The following is a 25,334-nucleotide window of genomic DNA, read 5'->3' on the forward strand; positions in this document are numbered from 1 at the left end:
TATTAATATAATTCATCTGTGACGTGAATCAATCTCGTTTCGTAGCCGCAAGGCAAAATTTAATGAAATACATATGCATATTAACATAATTGGTTTATGTTAATAACAATTCATTTATGCAGAGATAAACAAACGTATTCGTATAATTGGAATCTAGAAATATATATTAGTTTATTTATCTATATTATATCTACATTATTATTATAATTGCCTATACTATTAAATATGTTCAGATACACATACATAATCGTATATTATAATAGATACTATAGCTGCACAGAAATTGAATATACTGAACAAAACAGAAAATCTTTTATTTCTACAATTTCAAACTGTGCGAATACCTTCGCCCCTAGCTGTACTAAATTTTGTACAAGTTTTCAGCAAACACAGTTATCGCCCTAACACTTTTAAGCGGTGATTATATCAATTCCAGACGAACGATTAGAAAATGCAAAAATATCACGTTGAAAATACACTGCGTTCTATTTTGCGAGCTTGTCTCTTGAATTTGCACTGTAACGCTAATTCGTCGGGCAGCAACGTGTAATTACAGTAAACTGCATGCAGGCGACAGAGCGCGCGGTTAATTCGAAAAATTCGGATTTCCCGTAAAACGCTTCGAATGCACGACGTAAATCAAACGGACGCGACAGCGGAAGCAGAGAAAAGAGAAAGAAGAGAAAAGGTGGGAAAGGGGCGAGAACGCACTCGTGAAAATCAGCATTAATAACCCGGAAATGCACGGGACGCAGGCTGCATTTCATAAATTCTTTCCCAAATATCATCTGTCACCATTTATTTACGCCTGGAGCGTGTTTCAAGAGAACCTTAACGTGGGCAAAACGCACGCGCGTGCGTCCGCTTTGTTCCTGTATTACGTCCTTTAAAGCGCAAATTATACCGCCAGCACCGGCCACGTACAATTTGCAATTAGCATCGAGGACGGGGGAACGACAGCTGGAAAATCCTCGTTTTCGCGAAATTTCGTGCGAGTAGGAAAATCAACGACCGCCCACTCGTTCGCGATAAAAACCGAAACATGTAAATTGTTGTAATGAAAAGAACCGCCTGGTAGTTGGGAAATTGTATTGCTCGTGCGGTGCACGAGGTGTGGCTGGTCTTATTTCGTTAAATGATGCTTGCATATTTTGCGAGTAAAAGTAGCAAGAGAATTTTGAAAAGAGTATAATAAAAGTACTATATATAACAATGGAATACAATGGATTGATTTTTCGTTCGATAAAGCGTAAAAATAGATCGGCTACATTTACCGGTATATCACACAGCTTTATTTTAAGATGTTACTTACACGTGGGCCTTCTTGCAAAATTTTCAACCGTATAATATTATTAAACAAATTTTGTACAAGTCTCGAGATACATTTTTATCGGCACACTATACATGTCCTTTATTATCTCATCAAATTTTCTAATTAAACTACCGAATACCTTTGCGTAATATTAACAAGTTTGGCAGCAAAACGATGAACATTTTTCAAACAGATTTTAAAACATTACAAGCTACTTCGTTAAGCCGACTATTTCCAAGTCAACTTGATCTAACATATCGTTCTCACCACTTGAACGTGCCATGGGAATAAAACAGACAAAGATAATCGTTTTTCACGATTTGTTGTCTAATAAATTATTCAACGACCTCGATACAGAATTATTCATTGCACGACTCCATCTGCTTTAATACGTTTATCTCGACAAAAATATCAACATTCATTATCCATCGTTCTACGTTCAGGTTGGCAAGTATTGATAGGTCTTATTTCGTTTTGTCCTCGAGGATCTGCTCCGACACAGGACGATGTTTAGTAAACCGAATGATAATGATGAATTAAGGGAGGCACTCGAGGATCATTTGTCACGGGACGGAAAACAATAAAGCTCATGGCACAGCTGGAAATTTATCGTTCCCCTAATTGTTCTTCCACGCTACTTTCTGCGGATGCCCAACGTTTCGCCCCTGTGAAAATGAAAACGACAAAAGGGAGCACGAGAAGGACGCGAACCTAAGCGTCGCACCATGGTACAACCTTTCGTGGCCAAAATCCAATTTTTCAACATCGCATTGAAAAGGCGAATTGTTCTTCTATAAGCTGACGAACCTCAAAAGCTTCGAAATTCACGCGTACTTCTCTTTTCGGACGATTATGCGACCAAATGTGCGTAGTATTACGAAAACAAAGTCATAAAACTTTCATATTTTAATTATCATTGTACAACATCAGAATACAGGTTTTGTATCACATAGATTTAACGTTTGAACTTCAGTTTTATGAGTATAATTAAACGCAAAATGTTGTATAAACAGGTCGCTTAAAGTTTCGTGAAAATGTTTGAATAGAAACAGTAAGAACATTCGTTCACTATGCCAGATACACGACAAGTGTTCTTTTCTTCGTTTAATTCAACATAATCGTTAACAGAAACCACCAGCTGTTAATATTCCATTTCAATGAAAAAAAAATTGGTTTCGTTTCTGCAGGTAAGTTCATTTTGACTTTGTTTCGTCTCGATGCACCGATTTACTCTTTGAATGAATTCATCCCACATTTTTACGGTATATGCATAATTTGATATATCTTTCTTTCTCAAAATTTTGCGCATTTCAAACTCCAATGACACGAATTAAAAACGAGAGTGCAGCTTTTGTTCACTTTTATTACAACTTTTAACCCTTTCCAGCCTACATATGCGCGAGTACGCTTGCTGTATATGAAAAAGTCGCCAGTGTTTTTGCACATACAATGAGATATACGTAGTCTTATAAAACAATTATCTAAATATTTAGTATCTTTTGTTTCCAAAGAAAACAACCTAAGTTCGAACCTTTAAAAACAGATATATCAATCACCGATTTCTTTCCAGTTCTCTCAATAGTCTGGAAAAGATCTTTTACTATAATTGTTTTATAATACCTAAAAGATTGAGTGGCGCAGCGGGTTCGCAGAAGGAAGTGTAAAGAATTGATGAGATTTTAAGCGATAAGAGTTCAAAAGAGAGGACAGAATGGCTGAGCATGTCGAATGGAGAACGAAAGAAGAGGCCAGAGATACCGGAGTCAGTTGCAGGCGATAGTTAGAATTAGAGCTGCTGTTATTGAGCTTGGGAAGGGAAGGAATAACAGGCAAAAATAGGCAAGTGCAATGGGGCAGGATGGCAATAAATAAGCATTAGTTTTAGGCTCCATGTAATTTTCTCGTCGGTTTAATTTTATTTCCGGGAGCCAAACCAACCAAGTTTCCTTTTCAAGGCCGTTGCACCGAAAAACAAAAATATAACAATAGTAGTAAAAAATCGATGCTTTTATTCTTGTTAGAATACTTATTGCTACAGTGCTGCACGTAAGAAAATACGTAAGAACCGTTGTTTTAATATCTACATATGGAATACGGTTTTAAAACGGTTATTGCGATTATGGTGCAAAGTAGCAAGAGCCGACTAGTGTTATGAAGGAAATTCCAGTTAACACTACAACTACCGATAGTTAACACGAAGCTATTTCTACTAAAGCTAAAATGACTGGTCTTTAAAAAATACGTAATAATAGAATATTTATATATTTATTGCTTTATTACTTTCTTACAGAAAGAGTTCCATGTCATGTGGTACATTTTTGGTATTATTAATCCATCTGGGACCATGATCCCTAAACGAGGGTTGACACATTTGTAAAATTGTAGAACCAGTCATTTTGACTGGTATTGATATAAATAGCCTTGATACAAAATTATTTTCAGTTGAAATACATAAAAAATAAAATAAAATTCTTTATATTATTCTTTTGACTTTTGACTATCGTTGCGAAAGTTTTTACATCATTACGGAAAAAATATAACGTGAAGTAGGAATTTTAAAATAAAATTGTAAAACCAGACAATTTGACTGGCGTGGTTGAAGCTTTAAATAACTTATGCTTATATAACGGTTTCTTATTGAATTATAACCATAGAATGAATTTGGTTGTTAAATTTTGGAAAAAATTTGGCTGTTAAACCTTGAAACACACTGCTCCATTGCAGGTACATTTCAGTTGTTTACATATCATAAGCATTTTTTAATTCGTGTACAAAGTTTATAACGATTTATATTCAAATTCGGAAGATCTATAAAAAGAAAGTGGTTAAGAGTAATATACAAGGTGTCCTATATGTAATTTGTGGTATAACCCGTTAAGGTGTGATTTAATTTATACGAAAGGTCGATTGATTTGATTTATACCAATGTTTAACGACGAGAACGTGAATTTTGCGTACAGCTTTCCTGTAATATTTAACTCTATGTAGATTCTTACGAACGAACGCTCGATTTTCACCATAAAATTCCTTTCTTTCGTGAACAATAATCGTGCTGTTTTTAACGATTTACGGCAAACAGTCGATACAAAAAAGCTTTTGTATCGAAGAAAAGAAAAATCGATACATAGATGTTTTTAATTCTGAACAGAAAATGTTATTTCTTCGACAATCGCCAGGCTACTGAACGTTTGCGTTATTGTCCGAGGACAACTTTGTTATTTTCCATCCAACTATCTCCCATTGTGATGTTCACGATACAAACGCAAGGGAAAAAGCGACGAGATTCGTCCGCGAACGAAAGAAGGAAAGTTTTCAATAGGAATTCTATACGCATCGTTCGAAAGAAAAAGGAAATATAAGGTGGATGCCTGTCGCCTTTTGCGCTTCCAAGTTCTTCGAGGAATAGTTTGATAGAAAGTGAGACTTTCTCAAAGAGATTCTTGCACTCGAACTCGCTTTTTAAACGTTTAAGTGGATGTGCCATTATTTAACTTGTCTAACGTTCAGACTTCTCTAGAACAGAGCGCTACTATGATTTCCGGTTAGCACGATTAATCCTCAATCAGGACTAAATCGCGAATCTCTAAGCAAATTTTATGGACACACCGGTTATATATTAGGTTGTCCGAAAAGTGTCTTTCTTTTACAGACACGTCTTTTACAACGATGCATCTTTATACCGTCATGAAACCTAATCTGTCGAAGGTAGTGATCTTTATTTTGATAGAACAAAATGGATCATACGTAATTCGATAAAATAATATAAAACGGAAAATATGTATTTATTATTTCCTTATAGAATGAAAAAAACTTTTCGGGCGACCTAATAGATTCAATAGATTCTGAATGCAAAAACTTGTGATATTTTAGATACACTAAACTTTTGATATTTTAAATATTTTTACCTATTACGTGCTATCCGTGCATTTTTGCTGCTTTAAGTTTCCCATAAATGCATAAACATCCACTAATTACGACAAATATATTTTATTAAATATACTTGATGAAGTAAATGAAATGTAAATGAATTAAATTTTATTAAATGAAATGAAATTAAATGAAAGGTAAAGTAGCTCACAAGAGTATTTGAGATCGGTCAAAGACGATAGTTAGCGAACATGTTTACCAATAAATGTGCATGAAGTGAATGCGACCACCGTACACTCGTTTAACCGAATTCGTTTTATTTGTGAGGATTTATGTAACTGTGAAGCCCATATGAATACATACAGTGGCTGACGAAAGTATTCGAACGCTTACACTTACAAATTCCAATTAATAAAATGAAGTGTACTAAACTAATTTGTTAAAACAATTTGCTATCCATAGTGACGGGAAAGTCTGAAGATTACATCAGTAAAATTTGAAAACGATTCAATAATATAGACAGGAGTTATGATACATTTATTAAGAACATTCATGATAAGCGTCTCACAGAAGTATTCGAAGGCTGTAATAAAATGATAGTTTTTCATCTTCCTTTGCACCAAATGTAAATATTATTGCTAAATGAAAATAGGTACGTTCACTTGATGTTAGGATATCGTTTCAGTAACAGTACCGTAAAAGTGTGCACAATAGTATTTAAAACGAATACCAAAATGTCTGAAACAAAGAAATGTGAAACAGAAATAGTATCCGATTACATGAGGACGGGAAATCGTATAACGAGATTGCCGGAATTGTGAACAGAAGTAAGTCTACAATACATTATATCATAAAAAAGTGAAAGAATGAGGGAACACTTGCAAACAAAGCTCGATCAGGTCGACCAAAGAAATTTACTGGAAGAGAGGAGAAAGTTATTATTCGCGAATTAAAAAAAAAATCCTACTATCCGTTCCTCAACTCACAAGTATGGTAGCTGATATGTTTCATAAAGAAGTTCACCCGGAATTATGTCGACGAATCCTACGAAGCAATGATTTTCATGGCAGAGTACCGGAAAACAAATCACATATTAATGCGGTAAATAATAAAAAAGACTGACTTTTGCAAAAACCTATATTAATAAAGATAATTCTCTTTGGGACAAAATCATGTTTTCGGACGAGTCAAAATTTAACATTTTTGGCTAGGATGGTCAAAATTATGTGTGAAGAAAATCAAATACAGAATTGGAAATTCGATATCTACATGAAGCCGTGAAACACGGAGATGGATCGGTCATGGTGTAGGGGTGCATGGCTGCCAGTGACACCGGAAATTTAATATTTATTGATGGAATTTTACAATATCATTGGTTTACAGTATGGAACGTCGATTAAGACACACTATTGCTGCTAAAGGTGGTTCAACTAATGAAAACTAATAAACGTATCATAACTCCTATCTACGTTGTTGAATCTTTTTCAAATTTTATTGACACAATCTTAAGACTTCCATCTTCCTATTGACATCTGCTTGTCTAAGCAAATTACTTTAATGTACATTATTTCGGTCATTCAAGTTTGCATATGTAAGTGTTCGAATACTTTCGCGAGCCACTGTATATAGCGAATATTAGTAAATTACAGCAATCTACAATCTTTTGACATAAGTTTTCCCCTTCGGTTCACCGAAATCACCTCTGAATATGAAAATCATGTAGGTCAGTCTCGTCCATGTGTAGCACTGATAACACAGACGTACCAAAAGAAACAGAAATCGCTACAAAGTGCGACGAGATAATTAAAAGTATGGATACTGAGATCTCGCATAAGTCGATAAAACGCGTAAGATCGGAAATAACCGACGACTGAAGCCACAGCACAGGAGTAATCGAAGACCTAAGCTACACTATAGAAACCCCCTAGAAACTTAATTAGGCAAACCTTAATTAGGGATCTGAGATATAAACGGAGAAAGAAGAAATTAAATTAATTCAAAAAATTACTAAAGCACAACAAACAACGAACGAAACATAGAATATGTACTACAAGCAGTTAAACATAGACCAGAAAAATCAGGTAAAATGTTAAAAGTTTCCTTGAATAATTATGTGGGTCTTCCAGTGCCAAGAGGTAGAATGTCTAGCACTTCTCAATCTCTAGCTCACAAGTCGCATCATCAAAAATAGAGAAAATTATTAAAAAATTTAAAGTAACGAGGAATTAAAAGTTAAACCTACTAATGCTGATCTTCCAACGAGCCCTTCGGCTCCTTCAAAATATTCTGACAGTCGCCAGAGCTCAGCAGACGAATGTACGAACTGAACATAAATACAGCACTGTTCTAAGTAATCTTTAAAGCGAAGCAGAATTTTACAGTGAAACGTGAATAGCCATAAAACACAGTTTGAATTCTTACGTAAATTACTCCAAGATCACTGATCATGTATACCATGCCTGCAAAAAGCAAATTTCAAAGCAAACGAATTCATGAAAACGTTAAAAGTTTCAACGTAGCTCGAATAAATAGAACGAGTGCTCTGATTGCAAGTGACAGAATTGCAATCTGTTTGAAGCAAAAAATCAATTACACAGAAATTAAATTAAATCCGCTTAACATCGATATTGAAGCAATTAACGTTTCAGTTATCTCGCATCAACGAGAAATTTGTATCTGCAATGCCCATATCCCCAACGATCATCAACTCGAAGAAGCTGAGCTAGTCGAGTATACAGTAACTTTCTAAATCATTTTTATTAATAAGAAATAATACGATGCGGAGTTGCACAAATACAGATACCAGAGGAAAAATAATTGAAAACAAACTAATCAAATCAAAGATCAGCTTGTTAAACATTATCGAATACACTCATTTCGACATGCCAAATGGCTCTTTCAGCTCAATGGATTTAGCCTTTTGTAACCCCAGCCTTCTCAACATCATTGAATACTCAACTTCAACCGATTTACACAATAGAAATCACTTTGCCAGATTTTATAATCCAGCCAAGAGGGAAATTCAAAAGAGCTGATTGATCACTATGCCGCTACGAATTACTCAAGATCTTTCAATGTTACAATGTCCTAACTCCTCGAATTGTAGGAAAGTGAACCAAATAGCGGAAGAGTTCGAGGAATTAGTAATCGATGCTGCAACAAAAATTTCTTTCTAAAGCGTCAAATATCGTGAAGAAAAACAGCCTTCCATGGTGAAAAGAAGAATGTCAGAACGCGATAAAAGAAAAGAAACACACTTTCAACGTAAAGAGCATAATAGCGATACAAATTTAGCGGAGTTGAAACAGAGGAAAGCCATAAGCAAGGTAAAAGAAACTCGTGAATTAAGAATATCTCTTCGTTAATAGAAAACACTCCATGAGATGAAACGCGGAATGGATTAAAGAAAATCAACGACTAAAAAACGAGCTCTCAAATTCCCAACACAACTGTTACAGATTCCACAGAAATTGCCAATCTACTTTGCCAATAACTTTGCGAGTAACTCGAGTAATGAAAATTTCGACCCAAGATTTCTCCAAATCAAAGCAGGTATAGAAGAAGTGTTCAAAATACAAAGTTACGACACCCCCAGACAATAATCACCGTTAATTTTGAGAAAAAGCCTAATTTACAGAAATATTTAAACTTTCTTAAACTACTTAAGCTGGTAAACTAAAAAAAATACTTCAAAATCGAAAATCCTACTATACAAAGAAGACAATAGCAACTCGTATTATGAACAGTAAATATTCCTTGCAAAATCGATCAATTCCTAGAAACAGATAAAGATAACGACCCTAATGTTTCCAGAACTTTATACGCTAACTATCTAACGAATATCCAAACCACAAAGAAACTCAAAGCAATTGAACTGGATACGCGGTATGTATTCCAGAAAATAAGCTGCTATTCCCACTTCCACAAACATTTACTGTTTCCACCACTGAAGCATTTGCCGTTTTACAAGTTTTCAAGTATGTAGAAAAATCGATAAACGACGAATTTATTGGGTTGGCAACCCAATAGGTGGTATTGACAAAGGAGGAAGGCGAACGGGACAAGGACAACCGTCGCCGCCGAAGGAGAGGCAGCAAGAAGAGGACCGACCGCGCCACCACCGACGCGGGCACGGCAGCAGCAGCCCCAGCCCGGCAGGACGGCAGGTGCACCGAAACAGAGTGCCCCCGCAACGCAGAAGGAACCACTGAACACACCCAAGGTGGCCACGCCCCCTCGCGCATCGCGAACATCCGCGGTGACCCTGACGCTGAACGAGGGAGCGAGGATGTCGTACGCCGACGTCCTGGAAGCGGCCAGAACAAGGATCCCGCTTTCGGAACTCGGAATGGAACGTCTAGAGATGAAAAAGGCGATGACGGGGGCCATTATAATCAAAGTCCCTGGAGACAAGGACAGAGGAAAGGCGACGCTACTGGCGACGCGTCTGGCCGAGGCGCTGGACCCGACGGCGGTGAGAATCGCCACTCCAACCAGGATGGCGGAGCTACGAGTGACCGGGATAGACATCTCGGTCAAGAGGGAGGAGCTGCAGAAAGTACTGGCCTCGGCGGCAGGATGCGGCAGCGCGGAGGTACAGGTGGGCGAGATCGGCGCCACCAGAGGCGGCCTCGGGACGGCATGGATCAAGTGTCCGGCAGCAGGAGCCCGCAAGCTGGCCCAGGCAGAGAAGATAGCCATCGGCTGGTCAACCGCGAGGATAAGGGCCATCCCGAAGCGGCCGTTGCAGTGCTTCAGGTGCCTGGAACTGGGACACGTACGCGCCACCTGCGTATCCAGCGAAGACCGAGGGCACCTGTGCTACAGGTGCGGCGGAAACGGACACCGCGCTAGAGACTGTCCCACCTCCACTCCCAAGTGCCCCCTGTGCGAGTCGCTCGGGGCGCCCGCGAACCACAGGATGGGCGGAGAGGCATGCACCCCACCGAAAGTCAAGAGAAAGCGACCGATCCGCCAACCAGCAGCAGCAGCAGCAGGCGCGGAAGGGACACCAGGAAGCGCCGCCGAACCAACAGCGGCGGACGGACGGGAGGAGGCCATGGAGGTGACCACATAATTCAAGCGCCTCCTGCAATGCAACCTCAATAGGTCGAGAAGGGCGCAAGATCTGCTCCTTCAGACCATCCGGGAGATTCAACGCTCACTCGACGCAATGGGGAAATCCCAGGACCAACCCTCGAGGAAGGATGCTCACCGATTGGGCAGCGGGTCTGGGGCTCCTGCTGGCAAACAGGGGCTCGGCGAGCACCTGCGTGGCGTGGAGAGGATCCTCGGTAGTGGACATCACGTGGGCCACCCCGGAGCTACTCAGGCGAATCCACGATTGGAGGGTGGCCGAGGGGGTGGAAACGCTATCCGATCACCTCTACATACTGATGGAGGTGGCCCTGGGAGCCGAAGACGACGCTGGAAGACGACGACGACCGGGAGAAAACCGCCGCCGCCCGCCACAGCGATGGCGTTTCAAGGAAAGGGACAAGGAGATGCTACGGGCGGCCACGATCGTATCCGCCTGGAGCTGGGACGCCCGACGAACAACCGGGCAGGAAAGCATCGACGAGGAGGCGGAGGAGCTCCGAAGATACATGTGCGCGGCGTGCGACGCCTCGATGCCGCGCTCCGTCCCGGGGGGGAGACGCGACCAAAGAACGTACTGGTGGACTCCGGAGATCGCGGAGATGCGAGAGAACTGCGTTCGGGCCCGCAGAAGATTCCTAAGGGCCCGCCGTCGCAGGCTGACGCGCGACGAGGAACAGATCTCCAGCTGCTACGAGGAGTACAGAGAGGCGAGACGCACTCTTCAGCGGGAGATCAAAACCGCGAAAGCTCGGTGTTGGACGGAACTGATCGAGGAGGTCGAATCCGACCCGTGGGGACGGCCCTACAAAGTAGTTACGAAGAAGCTACGACCCTCGGCGCCCCCACTGACCTCGAACATGGATCCGGCGTTGCTGGACAACGTCATCGGGACGTTGTTCCCGCCGGAGGACACGGACACGAGCCAACCAGCGCCATCCTCCCCCTCTGTCGACGACGACGACGACGACGACGACGAGGCAGCGACGACAACCGCAACAGGATGGAGCGAAGAACTGCGAGTGATCGAAGAAGAACTCTTCGAAGCAACCAGGAGGATGGCATCCCGCGACGTGGCACCCGGCCCGGACGGAATACCGGGCCGAGCGTGGGTGGAGACGATCGTCACCATGGCTCCCCGCCTGCGACACCTGTTCACCAGATGCCTAGAGGAGGGCGCCTACCCCCGGTTATGGCGGACGGCTAGATTGGTCCTGCTGCGGAAAGAGGGCCGCCCGCCGGACTCGCCGTCCGCGTACAGGCCGATATGCCTGCTGGACGAGGTGGGCAAGATGCTCGAAAGGATCATCGCCGCCCGGCTGGGGGCTCACATGGCCGAGAGGGCGCCCGGATGGCACGACAGCCAATACGGATTCCGCCGCGGCCGCTCGACCGTGGACGCGGTGAAGAGGGTGAAGACCATGGCCGAGGACAAGGTCTCTCGAGAAGGGGTGGCAGTAGCGGTATCACTCGACGTCACCAACGCCTTCAACTCGATCCCCTGGGCCAGGATCGTGGAAGCCCTGCGACACTTCGAGGTCCCGGCGTACCTGGTAGAGATCGTCCGAGCGTACCTGACCGACAGATACATCGTCTACGCCGGGAAGAACGGGGAGGAAAGAAGACGGATCGAGCGCGGCGTTCCGCAGGGGTCGGTGTTGGGACCGATACTCTGGATCACGGCCTACGACTCCGTCCTCCGATGTCCGATGCCCCCAGGAACAGGCATGGTGTGCTACGCCGACGACACCCTAGTCCTGGCCGGGGGACGGTGGTGGCACGACACGGCGAATCGCACGGAGGACACCGTGGCGTGCGCGGTGCGCGCCATTCGAAGGCTCGGCCTGACGGTGTCGCCGGCCAAATCCGAGGCACTGTGGTTCTTCGACCAGCGACGAAGAGGAACACCTCCTCCCGGACTGTCGGTGAACATTGGCGGAGAAGAGGTCCCGGTGAAACGCCAGATGAAGTACCTGGGTCTCACGATCGACAGCAGATGGACCTTCGGACCGCACTTCGAGCAACTGGTCCCGAAGGCGACGGCCGCAGCCAACGCCCCGTGCGGCCTCCTACCGAACATCGGCGGAGCAGGATCGAGAATCCGCCGACTCTACGAGGGAGTGGTTCGGTCCCGAGTCCTCTACGGGGCACCCGTCTGGGCCAGAAGCTTGACGGCCAGTCGCCGCAGCCTGACCTTGCTGCTGAGGCTGCAGAGGACGACCGCTATCCGCATAGCGAGAGGCTACAGGACGACGTCGTACGCGTCGGCGACCGTGCTGGCGGCATCGCCCCCGTTCGAACTGCAAGCCCTGGCGCTCGAACGCGTGTACGAACACCAGAGGGGCCCGACGCCATCGACTGCCAGCCAGCAGGCCCCGAACATCCAGGAGGAGGCGAAGAAGGAGACGTGGGAACGATGGCGCTCGCAGCTGATCCAGGAGGACGCCGTGCGGCCGCACCGGGCCGTTCGCGCCGTGCTTCCCAACTGGGAGGCCTGGAGGGATCGAGGCGGAGCGCCGCTGACCTTCAGGATGACGCAGGTGCTCACCGGCCACGGAGTGTTCGGCGAGTACCTGCTAAGGATTCGACGAGAGGCGACGTCCGTCTGTCACCACTGCGAGGAAGAGGAGGACACGGCGCAACACACGCTGGAGTTCTGTCCGGCGTGGGCGGAACCACGACGCGTCCTACGGCTCGAAATCGGCGAGAGCTTAGCCCCCGAAGCGGTCGTCGCGGCCATGCTCAGAGGGCGCCAGGAGTTCGCCGCCATCCGCACCTACTGCGAGCAGGTCATGCTGGCGAAGGAGCGGGCGGAAAGAAACCGGGAACGAGCTCGCGATCCGTCCAGGACATCGCAGCGCCCGAGGAACACAACGCGCCGCAGGGGCGCGACGCCGCCACCGGCGCCGCCGCGGCCACCGTAGGAGCGCGAAGAACCAGGAAGAGGCGTCAGGGGACGGGGTCCCCAGGATGACGCAGCAGGAGCGAGGCGCTAGGGGGCGTGGTCCTCCCAGCGGTCCAAGAAGAGCAGGACGCCTCCCTTCGACAAAAGGAGAGATAGACGCCCGGGGGTAACCGGTAGTAATTCGGGAGAGATCCCGGGTGCATCTCGACTCAGGCGTCAGGACAGGCCACCGTGGAGGTTTTAGCCGGTACGAATCCGGCACTACCCAGCGCCCTCTCCCCGGAGGGCGCGGGGCGCCTATGAAGGTTTCCTCCACGAAAAAAAAAAGGTGGTATTGACAAAATCCGCAATCACTTAGTTTCCAACACAATGTCACTTTCTTTAATCGCAAAAGCGTCGTGTTAGCTTTAGCAAATTTGAAAACCAGTAACACTATGATATGGAAGATTATTGAAATGGATATGCAATACTTGAGTGTGCCAAAAAAGATGTTTCGTATTTTTGGATCCCACCACATGTTAATGTCACTGGTAACGAGGAAGCTGACTCAACAGCTAACCTGGCTATCTCCAGTACATCTACGATAAATGATGAATCTATATCCTAGAAAGATTTTCAAAAATATCAGATTAAAGTGAGAAATGAAAAATGGAAAAGTTCAAGATCTACACTACATCTAAACATGATCCAATTAATTCGTTCAACATGCTGCAAAAGGAAGACTTCGGGAAGAAAGCTCTAGATTTCCTGAGAGACATTAATTTATACAACTCGCTATAGATTCGTTTTGCCACGCTGATCGCTCTTTAACGTGGTCATTGATAACCTTGCATGTGACCTTAAACAAATAATTAAAAAAAAACATTTAAACATTTACTATAGAAAACATTTATGTACATATTGTAAGAATTATACAAAACATTTTGAAATTTCATTAGCACTATAGTGAGATACGACTACCCTGATGGTATTGACAAAATTTAAAACAAATCTAAAAATGTATATAGAAGTTACGAGATATTTGCTGCGTACATATATTCGGTAGAACAATAGTATATATTGATATGAATCTTAAGGAACATTAGTATACATCTTAAGCATATAATAAGTATATATGATCTCAATTAATATTCAGGATTATTAATGTAATGGCCAGCAGATTGTTTAAATGCTGTTGTAATCTCTGCGAAATATAGGTACACTTCCACCAAATATCTTATAATTTCCGTATACATTTTTAGATTTGTTTCAAACTTTAGCAGTAGCTGTAGTGGTAAGCGAGTCTCGTCACAGAGCTAATGAAATTTCAAGATATTTTATACAACACATGTAATACATTCATGAAAGCTTTTTACAAGTGTTTCAACGTACTCACCTTCGTGAGTGACTGTGTAAAGAGCGGATACAGGGATGTAAATAGAAAAGTATAGAAAGTTGCTATCAATGTTTGAAAATTAGCATTATTTATGTCATGTTTCTACAGTGGCTAAACTTATAGAAATAAATATTTGTTTCTTGAGAATACTAAAATAATATATAATTTGATCATACCAACAATTTCCAGCCAGATATAGATCTTGGAGTAACCTATATGGTAGTAAATTTCTTTTTACAAACATTTTTACAATATTGTACTTTATAAGGCGCATAAGATGGCCATACTTGTATTAGGTTGTCCGAAAAGTGTCTTTCTTTTACAGACACGTCTTTTATAACGACTCATCTTTATACAAACATGAAACCTAATCTGTCGAACATTATGATCTTTACTTTGATGGAACAAAATGGATCATACGTAATTGGATAAAATAATATAAAACGAAAAATGTTGTGCATCCATTATTTCCTTACAAAACGAAAGAAATTTTTCGGACGACTTAATATGTCAGATTTTTATTTTTGGATATGCTTTTTTTATTTCAACGATATAGTAAAATTATACTTTGGACGAAAACTTCTGACAACCACTGTATCTAATTCAATAAGGTATATTGTTATTGAATCACTAAATACAAGCATTTGAATGATATTTAAATTGTTTGATAAAAGTATCTAAGAAACTATGTATATGCACATCAACGAGAAGAAGAAGAAATCTTTTTCTAAAAATAAAAGTTTATAAAAGCAATTACACAAATGCATCTGAAAACAGAGATGTAATATTATCTTTTTCATTCTTCTTTACTCTCAAATAAAATTAAAACTTGCAATATAAAATGTGAAAATACTCATTTTGAATGAAACAAATCTAACTTGTAATATTAATTTTAAAAGATTATGTTGCACTGAATATAAAATTAGCCCTGAAAATGTACCAGACTTTTTCAAAAATGTACAAATACAATAACCTTTGGCATATGCGATTATTTATGATATAGAAATTATTCTCTGAAAATAATAGATAGCATAGTTATAGGGTGTTTGATAAATTTCTTTAACTATATAAAATTTGAATCACTTATATAAATATTTGATTGCACAACAAAATGAAACTTGTGTTTGTCAATTAAATGAAAAGAAAGTGAATAAAAAGTTTACCAAATTACAAATTTGATTGGATTTGTGGGGAATTATAAATTAAAATTACTTTTATACAAAAATCACTCTTTCCACGAAACAACTTTCTTAAAGATTAAACTAACAAAAAAACAGAACAAACGCCAATCGTTCAAACGCGAACTAATTTAGTACAATGTTCGAAACGTTCGCTTCCGGCTCCTGTCACGGAATTAAAGTCTCGAACAAATTCGCAGCAGCGTCCTACATAGCGCAAGTATTGCAGAATAGAAAGCAAAAAAGAAAGAACAGAGCAGAATAATCCTCATGTTACAAATGAAATTTAAAAAAAGATTAAATACCGAATTTTTTTAAAACACTTGAAAATTATTTTTTCGAGTACAATTCTTACTGCTTAAATAAAAAAACTACCTGTATTTGATTCGTTTGTTTGATAATAATAGAATTGATTAATAGCAATAGATGTGTAATAAATTTAATGATAAATGATTTTCTATACGTAATCTTTTAAAATTTTACTTGATCGATGAAATAAAAATAAGTTTTTGCAACGAGGCAAATTAATTTCAATTAACCTTCCTCTCTCGTACTAATATATACATCGTTATTATAAATATTAAATACAGAAAAAATACGTACTGGAATCAAGAGAACATAAGTGTACTTTATGGTTAGCTGTTGGAAAGTTAAAATAAAAAATTAGAGCAAAAATTAGTCGACATAATATGCTCTTAACCATAAATTAATACAAGAATATTCAACAGGAAAGTTAGTGCAAGTTATTTAATTAGCATCTACCTCTCTTTAAATGACCTTTTACCTAAAGCAATAGAATTCACTAGCAAGAAATTATAATACAAGTTCTAGGAACACTCTTTTAACCAAGTTTGCATCATATTTGTGTGCTGCTATTTAATCAATCTAATGAATCATTTAAACACATACGGGTACGTGTGTGCAATGTACGTTACTGTTAGAAAAACATATTCCAGAATGAAATACAAAAGCTGGAAAATATTCATATTCCATGTTATTACACATATTGCACCTGGCAGTGTATAGACTAAACTATTTCGTACGTTTTTTAACGTTAACTAGTGGGAGTCTCTTAATCCTCTTATCTTCAGGGTTATCAGATATACATTTGCATATATACTCGATCGCTTCTCATTAAAATTAATATAGTTAAAAAAAAAGAACCGATTATCGAACGGCCGAGCAACGATCGTCATCTGATTCATTTTTTTCTCTTTTCTAGCTATGAGAGAATCAAATGGAAAAAAACGAAACGAATCGTAATCGTCAGTGATTGAATTACGTAGCAAGCATGTACGTAGGAATATTTTACAAAATTGTTAAATAATGTTGTTTTAAAATTACTTTTTAAAGTTATCTGTAAAATATATATATAGTGTCAAACAAAAGTATTGACACTAGAGGCCGGATCTTCGTATAGAATTCTTTGCAAATCTCTAAAGTATGCGATTCTCTATTTAAATCTTTAAAATAGAATTTTAAAGTTATATAAATGTATTTATGTAAAATATAAAAATATATTTACGTAAAATATAATTTTTGTTTCGCTAAAAATGCAGCTTCATGTGTAGTTCTTCATTCTTTTTTTCTTGTTATAACTACTTTTAGAATTCATGGTATACTTACACTTTAGAGTCGACAGTTATATTTTACAAAAAAATTAAATAGAAAATGGAGAAAATAGAGAATACATTTCTTACAGATTTGCAATGAATTTTACACGAAGATCCTAACTGTGCAAATACTTAGGATTCCACTTAGACACACAACTTACATTGAAACAACATACTAAATCAATTATAGAGAAAACGCGAATAAAAAGAAGACAGATGTACTGGCGAACTAGTCGAAACTCTAAACTCAGCATAGAAAATAAACTAAAAATCTACGAAACGATAATAAAACCAATTTGGACGCACGGAATACCGCTATGGGGGACAGCAGCAATGAGCCACATAAATAAACTAGAATCGCTACAATCGAAGATACTGAGAACAATAGTCAACGCTCCATGGTACGTCAGAAACGACGATATACGCAAAGACTTAAAAATACCAACGGTCAAAGGAGAAATCGACAGGTACGCAGAAAAATACAAGGAAAGAAGACTAAAAAGAAATTACTAAAGAAATAAGATAGTCAAACTCGAAGATGGTATCCTGCTGGGGGTAACTATCCACATGTTATTTAGCAATTAAACTAGAAAAATTTACCAAATGTCCAATTGGATAAAGTGTAAAGTACAAATTAAATAATAAAAAAAATACTTTCGTCTGGCACTATGTATTTTTAGAATATCATAAATGTCCCGTGCTAATTTTATTCAAAATTATTTGTAACTGATTTATTTGTCAGTCGGTGAAATAAATTATTTACTATTTAAGAGTATGTGTATTTGTTAATCAATTTTGATGGAAATAATAGATTTACTAAATACAGTGAGCTTGTTTCATACTAATACTATTATACGTTTATACACTAGGTCTGTTACTGCATTTTTTTCCATTAATGTACACTACTCCTTTTAGATGTTATCTGAAAAAGAAACTTTCGATTAACAAGTAAACGTTATTTCATAAAATAATCGGCTTCTCAATTTATCCTTCTCAAAATTATTCGTCTAGTTTTAAATTTCTATCATTGACCGGATAAAAAACGTAGCATTAATTGAAACATATGTACATAATATTTATCATATAGTAGTTTGAAACATTTATTATTAAGAAACTATTATTTCAAATACAGTTCTCCCGAGTTTATTCTGCAATATGAAACAAATATGAAAATCAGTATGCGAAAATGTTCTAGATGAATATTATTATATTATGAACAAATATACGAAAACTGGAATACATATGCATTTAAATAATAGCTTTTCACGTAAAAATATATGTCATATATGAACAAAAAATAATTAGAATTAAATTCTTATATCTATCAGATCTAACTAATATTTGTAAAGTTTCTAACATTTTGTGAATATTTACGAGACAAAAATACAATACTTTTAATCTTGAACCTAAAAGGAGATAAATTTGATTCAATTTATAATAGAAAAAAAGATACGAAGGAAAGACAAAAAATGAGTGACAAATGAAATAAGGTAAATACAAAACCATACTAAATCGAACCGAGAACGTTTACGGTTTGCAATAACCGCAAATTGAAAACTAAAAATTACAAATTACGAGCTTGAAACGCGAATTGATAATTAAAAATTGAAAAATCGAAGAACTGAATCGAATGCAGCTAAAAAAGTATTAATTTCCAACTGGTATTGAATCGTAGACAACATACGAAAGTTTGAATTAAATCACTTAATTGTAGAATATTTAGTTCTAGTTTAATCTTATATGGTTTTGTATTTTATATGACGAAACACTGTCAATGATATTTCTGACATAAAATACAAAACTAGAGTTAAATGCCTATTATAAAATCGAATAACCTGTCTTAAATGTAACAAGAAAATTATTTTAGTCGCCTGCGATAGCCAGTTGAAGATTCAAATTAAAAATACGAAAATCACATACTAAGAATTATTAAAAATTCAAGGTCGAAATTCTATTGTGCATTATGGCTTTTAATTATTTGAATTATAGATTTCAAGTTCTCGTTTCGGTAAGAACACGAAACACGATAGATGCACCGACATTGATAAATGATTTATCGTCATTTTTAAAACCTTGAGAGCGTAGGATAATAAAGAACTCAAGTGGATTATTCACGCTGTGATTAACAGCGAAAGACTTTTCACCACCGACAGGATCATTAACAGACAGCGAAGATTCATAGCCGAAAAGTCATTCAAGCTACGTGATGTCTAATTCGAGAAAGCAATTCCCTTGTTGTATAACTAACAGTTCAACGATAAGCCGGTGATTTAATGTTTCTAATCATAGATGAACGTGGAAGATCTGTAAGAAGAAACAAATGTGTAGTCATTCATCGCGAAGGCTATCCTTATAGTACGAGCTCTTCATACATTAATTCATGTGCTTATGCATAGATACCTATTAATTAACGCGTACGTGAACATATAATTTGCGTTTGAAATTTATTAAGCCAGCAGATATTAAATATACCAGGCTATTAACTTATTTGTATTAAGCGAAGGTAAATTTGTTAAATTTGCATTAAGGTTAAATTTGCATTCCACAGAGCATCGATCACTTCTGAACTGAAATATATCGTAATTCGCATAAAAATAGTGGGGGCATGAGCCAATATTTTACTGTCATCGAAATTATCTAAAAAATACAGACCTTTAAACTTACCAATTTTTAACCATTTTTACGATTCCTTCGCAATATCATTTGTCCCTTCATTTCTTTACGAGAAAATTTTTATCCTCGCGACTACCGAATATGCAAATTTTGTTTTCTCTTGGTTTTAATTGTAAAAAAAAACGTAAAACGTAAAAAAATTGTAAAAAATTGTAAAAAAGTTATTAAAAATATCGTTATTTTGTAAATATTCGTTTGATTTGTTTTATTTTATTTCGGAAGGTGTAAAGTAAGTATTGGGTTGGAGACTAAATGATTGCGGATTTTTTCAATACCACCTAATGACAAAATCCGCGATCACTTAGTTTCCAACTCAATATAAAAAAAATGTAAACGGAAAACATTTCGGTATTTCAATATCTTAGAGATTCTTGTAGCAATAAAATGTTCTTCTTTTACGTATGAATATATCCCTTATGATTAATTTGATATAACGAAGCAACGGCAAATTTTTCCTTTTCAATTTCCTTAAATTTATCATGTTAGAATTTATAAATAAAATTTGTAGATAGCAGAACGTTAGAAAAATTTTTAAATAAATGTATAATAGAGAAGAAGATAACGTAATGGAAAATAAAAACTGACGCGCTTAACATTAATTTTAAATTATTTTTACGTTAGATGCATAAGCACACGGCAAAAAATCATTTTTTGTTTTCTGAGAAAGTGTAAACTGTAAGTACGCGATAAGAAATACTTTTCCATTGGTGTGCGAGGAAATAAAACGTTTGTCGTATAATAAAACGTCGATCATGTTTAAAAGCTTTTTCTGAAACGAGCTTACTTTCCAGCAAATAAAATATCACACGTTTCCAATAGTGAGAACGAAATAAAAAATTTTCCCCTGTTTTTATACTCAATTTCGAAATTTTTACGACTTTCACGCGAACATACAACATGTATATGTAATTTATCAACCACGACGATTCGTCATTGGGATTGCTTTGAAAAAAAAGTGGAGGAAACTACGATTATTATTCATTGTTATCTAAAAAAAAGAAATTTAAACATATCTTCTCGAAAATTGATACTTTCTAAATTAATCCACTTTTATCGTACGTGATTAATATGCGAAACTACATGCTCCGAATAAACCATCGATCATTCTGAATAAACATCGAAGTGCAAATGGAATTAGAAACTAATACGCGATTATGATTAATGCCACTAAATATGATGCAATTCGAGGAAACCCATATTATCTAATTAAGTCACGCATAACTTTATGATGGATTACATTTATAACTAATTTATATTAACTACGATCATTTTTAATTCTATTCAAACGTAGCATTATGCAAAATATTCACTTTGTATTTTACAAGAATTTTCACCTTATATTCTACTATTTCAAAAGCGACATGTAACAGAATTTTGTCTAACGTCGGATGTAAGGACATGGCAAGCAAACGAAAGCAGCACAATAAAAAAATATCGTTGTACATATAGTTACTGTGTATATGGTATTACTTTAAATTCTTGAAAATATTTTTCGAACAGCAAGTGAAGAATTTCTCTGGATGAGAAGTTTCGCGCGACACTGTACCACAAGATTCCAATCGTATAAACATGCCACACCTTCGCACACTATTTCCAGCTATATACAAATATTTGAGTTTAGGTATCGGTATTGGATTCTGCGATATTTATCAAGAAGAAATTTTCTTTATAAATAAAACGTATGTGTATGTGTTCTAAATAGGTATTATACCTAAAAATGTAAATAAAGGTATGCAGAAAAAAACGAATATCTGCAGGGAAATCTGAAATACGCGGTAATTGAGGATACGCTGCAACGATAAAATTGCAATGACCTATAAACATTTTTCCTGTATTAGCCATATGTAATTAATAATAAACCTTTATCAGTTAAAATAAATTTATAATTCCATGTTATATTTATAGTTTCATATCACATGATGGGAGCATATGCAAATTTGCTGCAGAACTACTGTTCCATTTTTTGTTAATTTTTCAGTAACTGCTTTTAAAAATCAGAATATCATTTCAAAATTACATTTAATTTCCGCAATGTTCGTTAAATTTTTTTCGGCTAATAGTTCTCTTGAAACGGCTAATAACATTTGCTTAAGCTGATAATTTGTATGTTTCAGTAAATTCAAACATGCAGTGCATATACTTTTGCATGATCTGTTAGAAAAATCATGCGAAATATGCAAAACTATGTGAAATAGATAAGTGGTTAAAATCTGCTGAGGGTAAAATTTCATCTTATTACTAATCTTCCATAAAAGTATGGTTGTACATAAATAAACGTACAGAATGTATTTGGAAACTTACAGCAAGTAGCAAGATTCATATAATGGTAATCCCTACATAACGAACCAGCTAGATGCAGCAATTAAAAACAAATTTATCGAATGAATCAACGTTGTTTCTCAACAAGACAAACACGCTACATCTCGTGCATTGATGAAGAGCCAACAAGGATTTTCGATCTTTGGCTTCAGCGAATCTATTCACTGAACGTAATACAGCTCGACTATCGTTCATCCTTGTTTTTGCTAAACTTCAGTAGCCACTGGATACTTACGATGTACACTGAATATCTCAAAAAACTATTTAGAAAAATGTACTACGAAAAAGCGGACCTCGAAGAAAGAGAATCTTGAAAAAAGTACTTAAGCTATCCGACACAAAATGAAAAATCACGGAAATGAGATGTTGATTATACCAAACGAATTCCTCAAGGATGTTTATTTAACATAAGAATTTCGTTATTGTTATCGCTTTTATTATACTTTACACAATCATCCACGAATATTAATTAAATTTACGCAATAAAGACGTCGGTTTACTTCGATATTCTACAGTATTAAGCTACCGGTTACCAAAGAAGTAGGGAGCTTACATACATGAAAACGCCGAAATTGATCATTTCTTTAGCTATTTATATATATCATTGGGTTGACAACTAAGCGATTGCGGATTTTTTCATTTGGTGGTATTGACAAAATCCGCAGAGACAGACAGAGAAATTGTACGCGATCGTAAGCATTCGGTTCGTCCGCCTCTCGTTACGGAGGAGTTGAAGAACGTGTCTGCGATTTCGTTGCAAATGATAAACGCATCGAATGAACCAGATTGCCATTTTTTGCAAAACTTGAGGAGTTGTTTGGTCGATGACGCTTCGCAAGAAACGATGATTTAAGAAACTACGTAAGACAATGGTTGTATGAACTGACGAGTGTATGATAAAGATATACAAAAACTCGTATAACGTTAGAATGAATGTTGAAATAGGGCTGATGATTGTATTGGAAAATAACTTAGTACATACACTAAAGTTACAAATAAAGAAAATGCATTTTGAAAGTAGAAACTTGCGTTCTTGTTGTTTTAAAACGGGTATCATTTTCTGAAAGAACTTTAAGATACTAAAAATAGCTAATGAATTAAGAATTCTGCACGATCATGTTATTTATAAGATTGCCATAAATTTCGCTGAAAATTTCCTAATAAGCACTCCGATATTACGCAACATATGAAGAAGGCATATATACCGGGTGTGACGACATAAAATATAAAATTATGAACAGCCATGCATTTAATGAAGATGACTGCGCGAATAAACTGAACATTCTAATTCGCCCTGTATAGAAAATTTAATCTCCCGCTTGTAATGGCGCAAATGCATCAACAATACATTTATAAGTTTGTATTTACACGTTTACCAGGGATATTTAACCCGAGCGGAAGCAAAATTGATAACAAAAGATTAGCCTCGATTACCCGTACACATTATGAATCGTTAATTCCTCGATCATGGTTCCACAGTCATTAAAATGCGCGCAAAGTTACAGCTAAAATATTAATAACACGTACTAAATATATAGCCGAGTGATTAAAACCTTTGGGTTTATTAATAATTCAACAGAGACACGTCATTAACGTAATAATTTTATAATAGCGTTCATCCAAATCCTACGGTCGTGTGTTTTCTCTTTTTGCGTTCAAGTATTATTATTAAGTATAATTAGCACAATACAATAGGAAAAGAGCGCATCTAACGAGCTATCAGCACAATAAACGAAGAAGATGTAAAATCGTGTTAAAGAATTACACTTATCGTCATCAACGAATCAGTGTGATCAACAAAAATGATCGAAAAACACACATGACCAGCTTATTATATAGAATACTAATTTCTCAACAATATTTCTATTTCAGAATATATTTACATTATTTATTCGTTAATAAGTTGATAATATTAAATTTCTTTAAATCTAAACTCAGACTAGCGATATAATTGTTTTTTAGACGCGTTTGTCTGGAAGTAATTATGATTTATATGCAAGTAATTTATATTAATGTTTCAATAATTTTTCTTGAGATAGCAATAAATGCTTGAGCTATGTTTGTAATCGGTTTAAGCAGAAAGATACAAGTACCGATCGATTGACAAATTTGTAGTATAATAAGATTTTCTCAATGTAATCTAAAAAAACGAAGTCAAAGAAACAATATAGAATAAGAAATAATTACGACGCATAAAATGACACAAACTAACATAAAAATTATCGACGAAACCTTTCTTGACATCGATTTTCATAACTCGTGTGCACGATCATTTTACCAATAAAAACCTAATAAAACCAAAAAAGAAAATTAATAATTGACAATTGAAGTTCCACAAACTAAAAAACTTAAGAATTAGATAATTCTCAATCGCTTAACAGGAATTCAAAATAAAAATACTACGTCATAATATTAGGTTGGCAACTAAGTGATTGCGGATTTTGTCATTAGGTAGTATTGACAAAATCCGCAATCACTTAGTTGCCAATTCAATATATTCGATTTGGATAAAAATGTATGTTCTATACGTATATTAAAAATTAATAGGTGCTTTGTGCAAAGAGCTAAGGAACAGTGGCGCAGGTTAATCCACTGTTATCATTAATAAGATAGCGTTCTGCGTTTGTTATTACAAAAATGTAATTATATCTTTCGAACTATGGAAACGTATCCCGCCAAAGAATAGCGTTGTAACTTAATTAATTACGAAACTTTCATGCTAAAATGGTGCCTGGTGAGATGATGATTTTAAGAGTTGAAATACCAACTGACTGAAGTAATTAAATCAAAGTGCTCGATATCTTGACCTACACCGCTATAATATTCAACCCGTGTTACGCACCCTAATACCTTGATTTAATTAGAAACAAATTTGTAAAATAATGCAAAATTTAAAATATTCAATGTTGGAAACTTTAATACCCAACCGAATAAATATTTGATACCGAAACAACAAAAATTTCGTACGAGCAAATTTTAGCCCGCACTTCTAACC

General features: G+C 37.6%; 2 protein-coding genes across 3 annotated transcripts in view; one reads left to right on the forward strand and one right to left on the reverse strand.

The window, feature by feature from the left end:
- Nucleotides 1-25,334, reverse strand: part of LOC117208983 (beta-1,4-galactosyltransferase galt-1) — a 167,718-nt gene that overhangs the window by 136,059 nt on the left and 6,325 nt on the right. The gene's annotated exons all lie outside the window — the stretch shown is intronic.
- Nucleotides 9,468-10,256, forward strand: LOC117209136. Its single transcript, XM_033450814.1, has one exon. It carries the CDS (start codon nucleotides 9,468-9,470, stop codon nucleotides 10,254-10,256), a length of 789 nt encoding a protein of 262 aa, XP_033306705.1.

This window comes from Bombus bifarius, unplaced genomic scaffold (genome assembly GCF_011952205.1).
Source record: "Bombus bifarius isolate JDL3187 unplaced genomic scaffold, Bbif_JDL3187 scf7180000008165, whole genome shotgun sequence".
NCBI classification, from domain to species: Eukaryota; Metazoa; Arthropoda; class Insecta; order Hymenoptera; family Apidae; genus Bombus; species Bombus bifarius.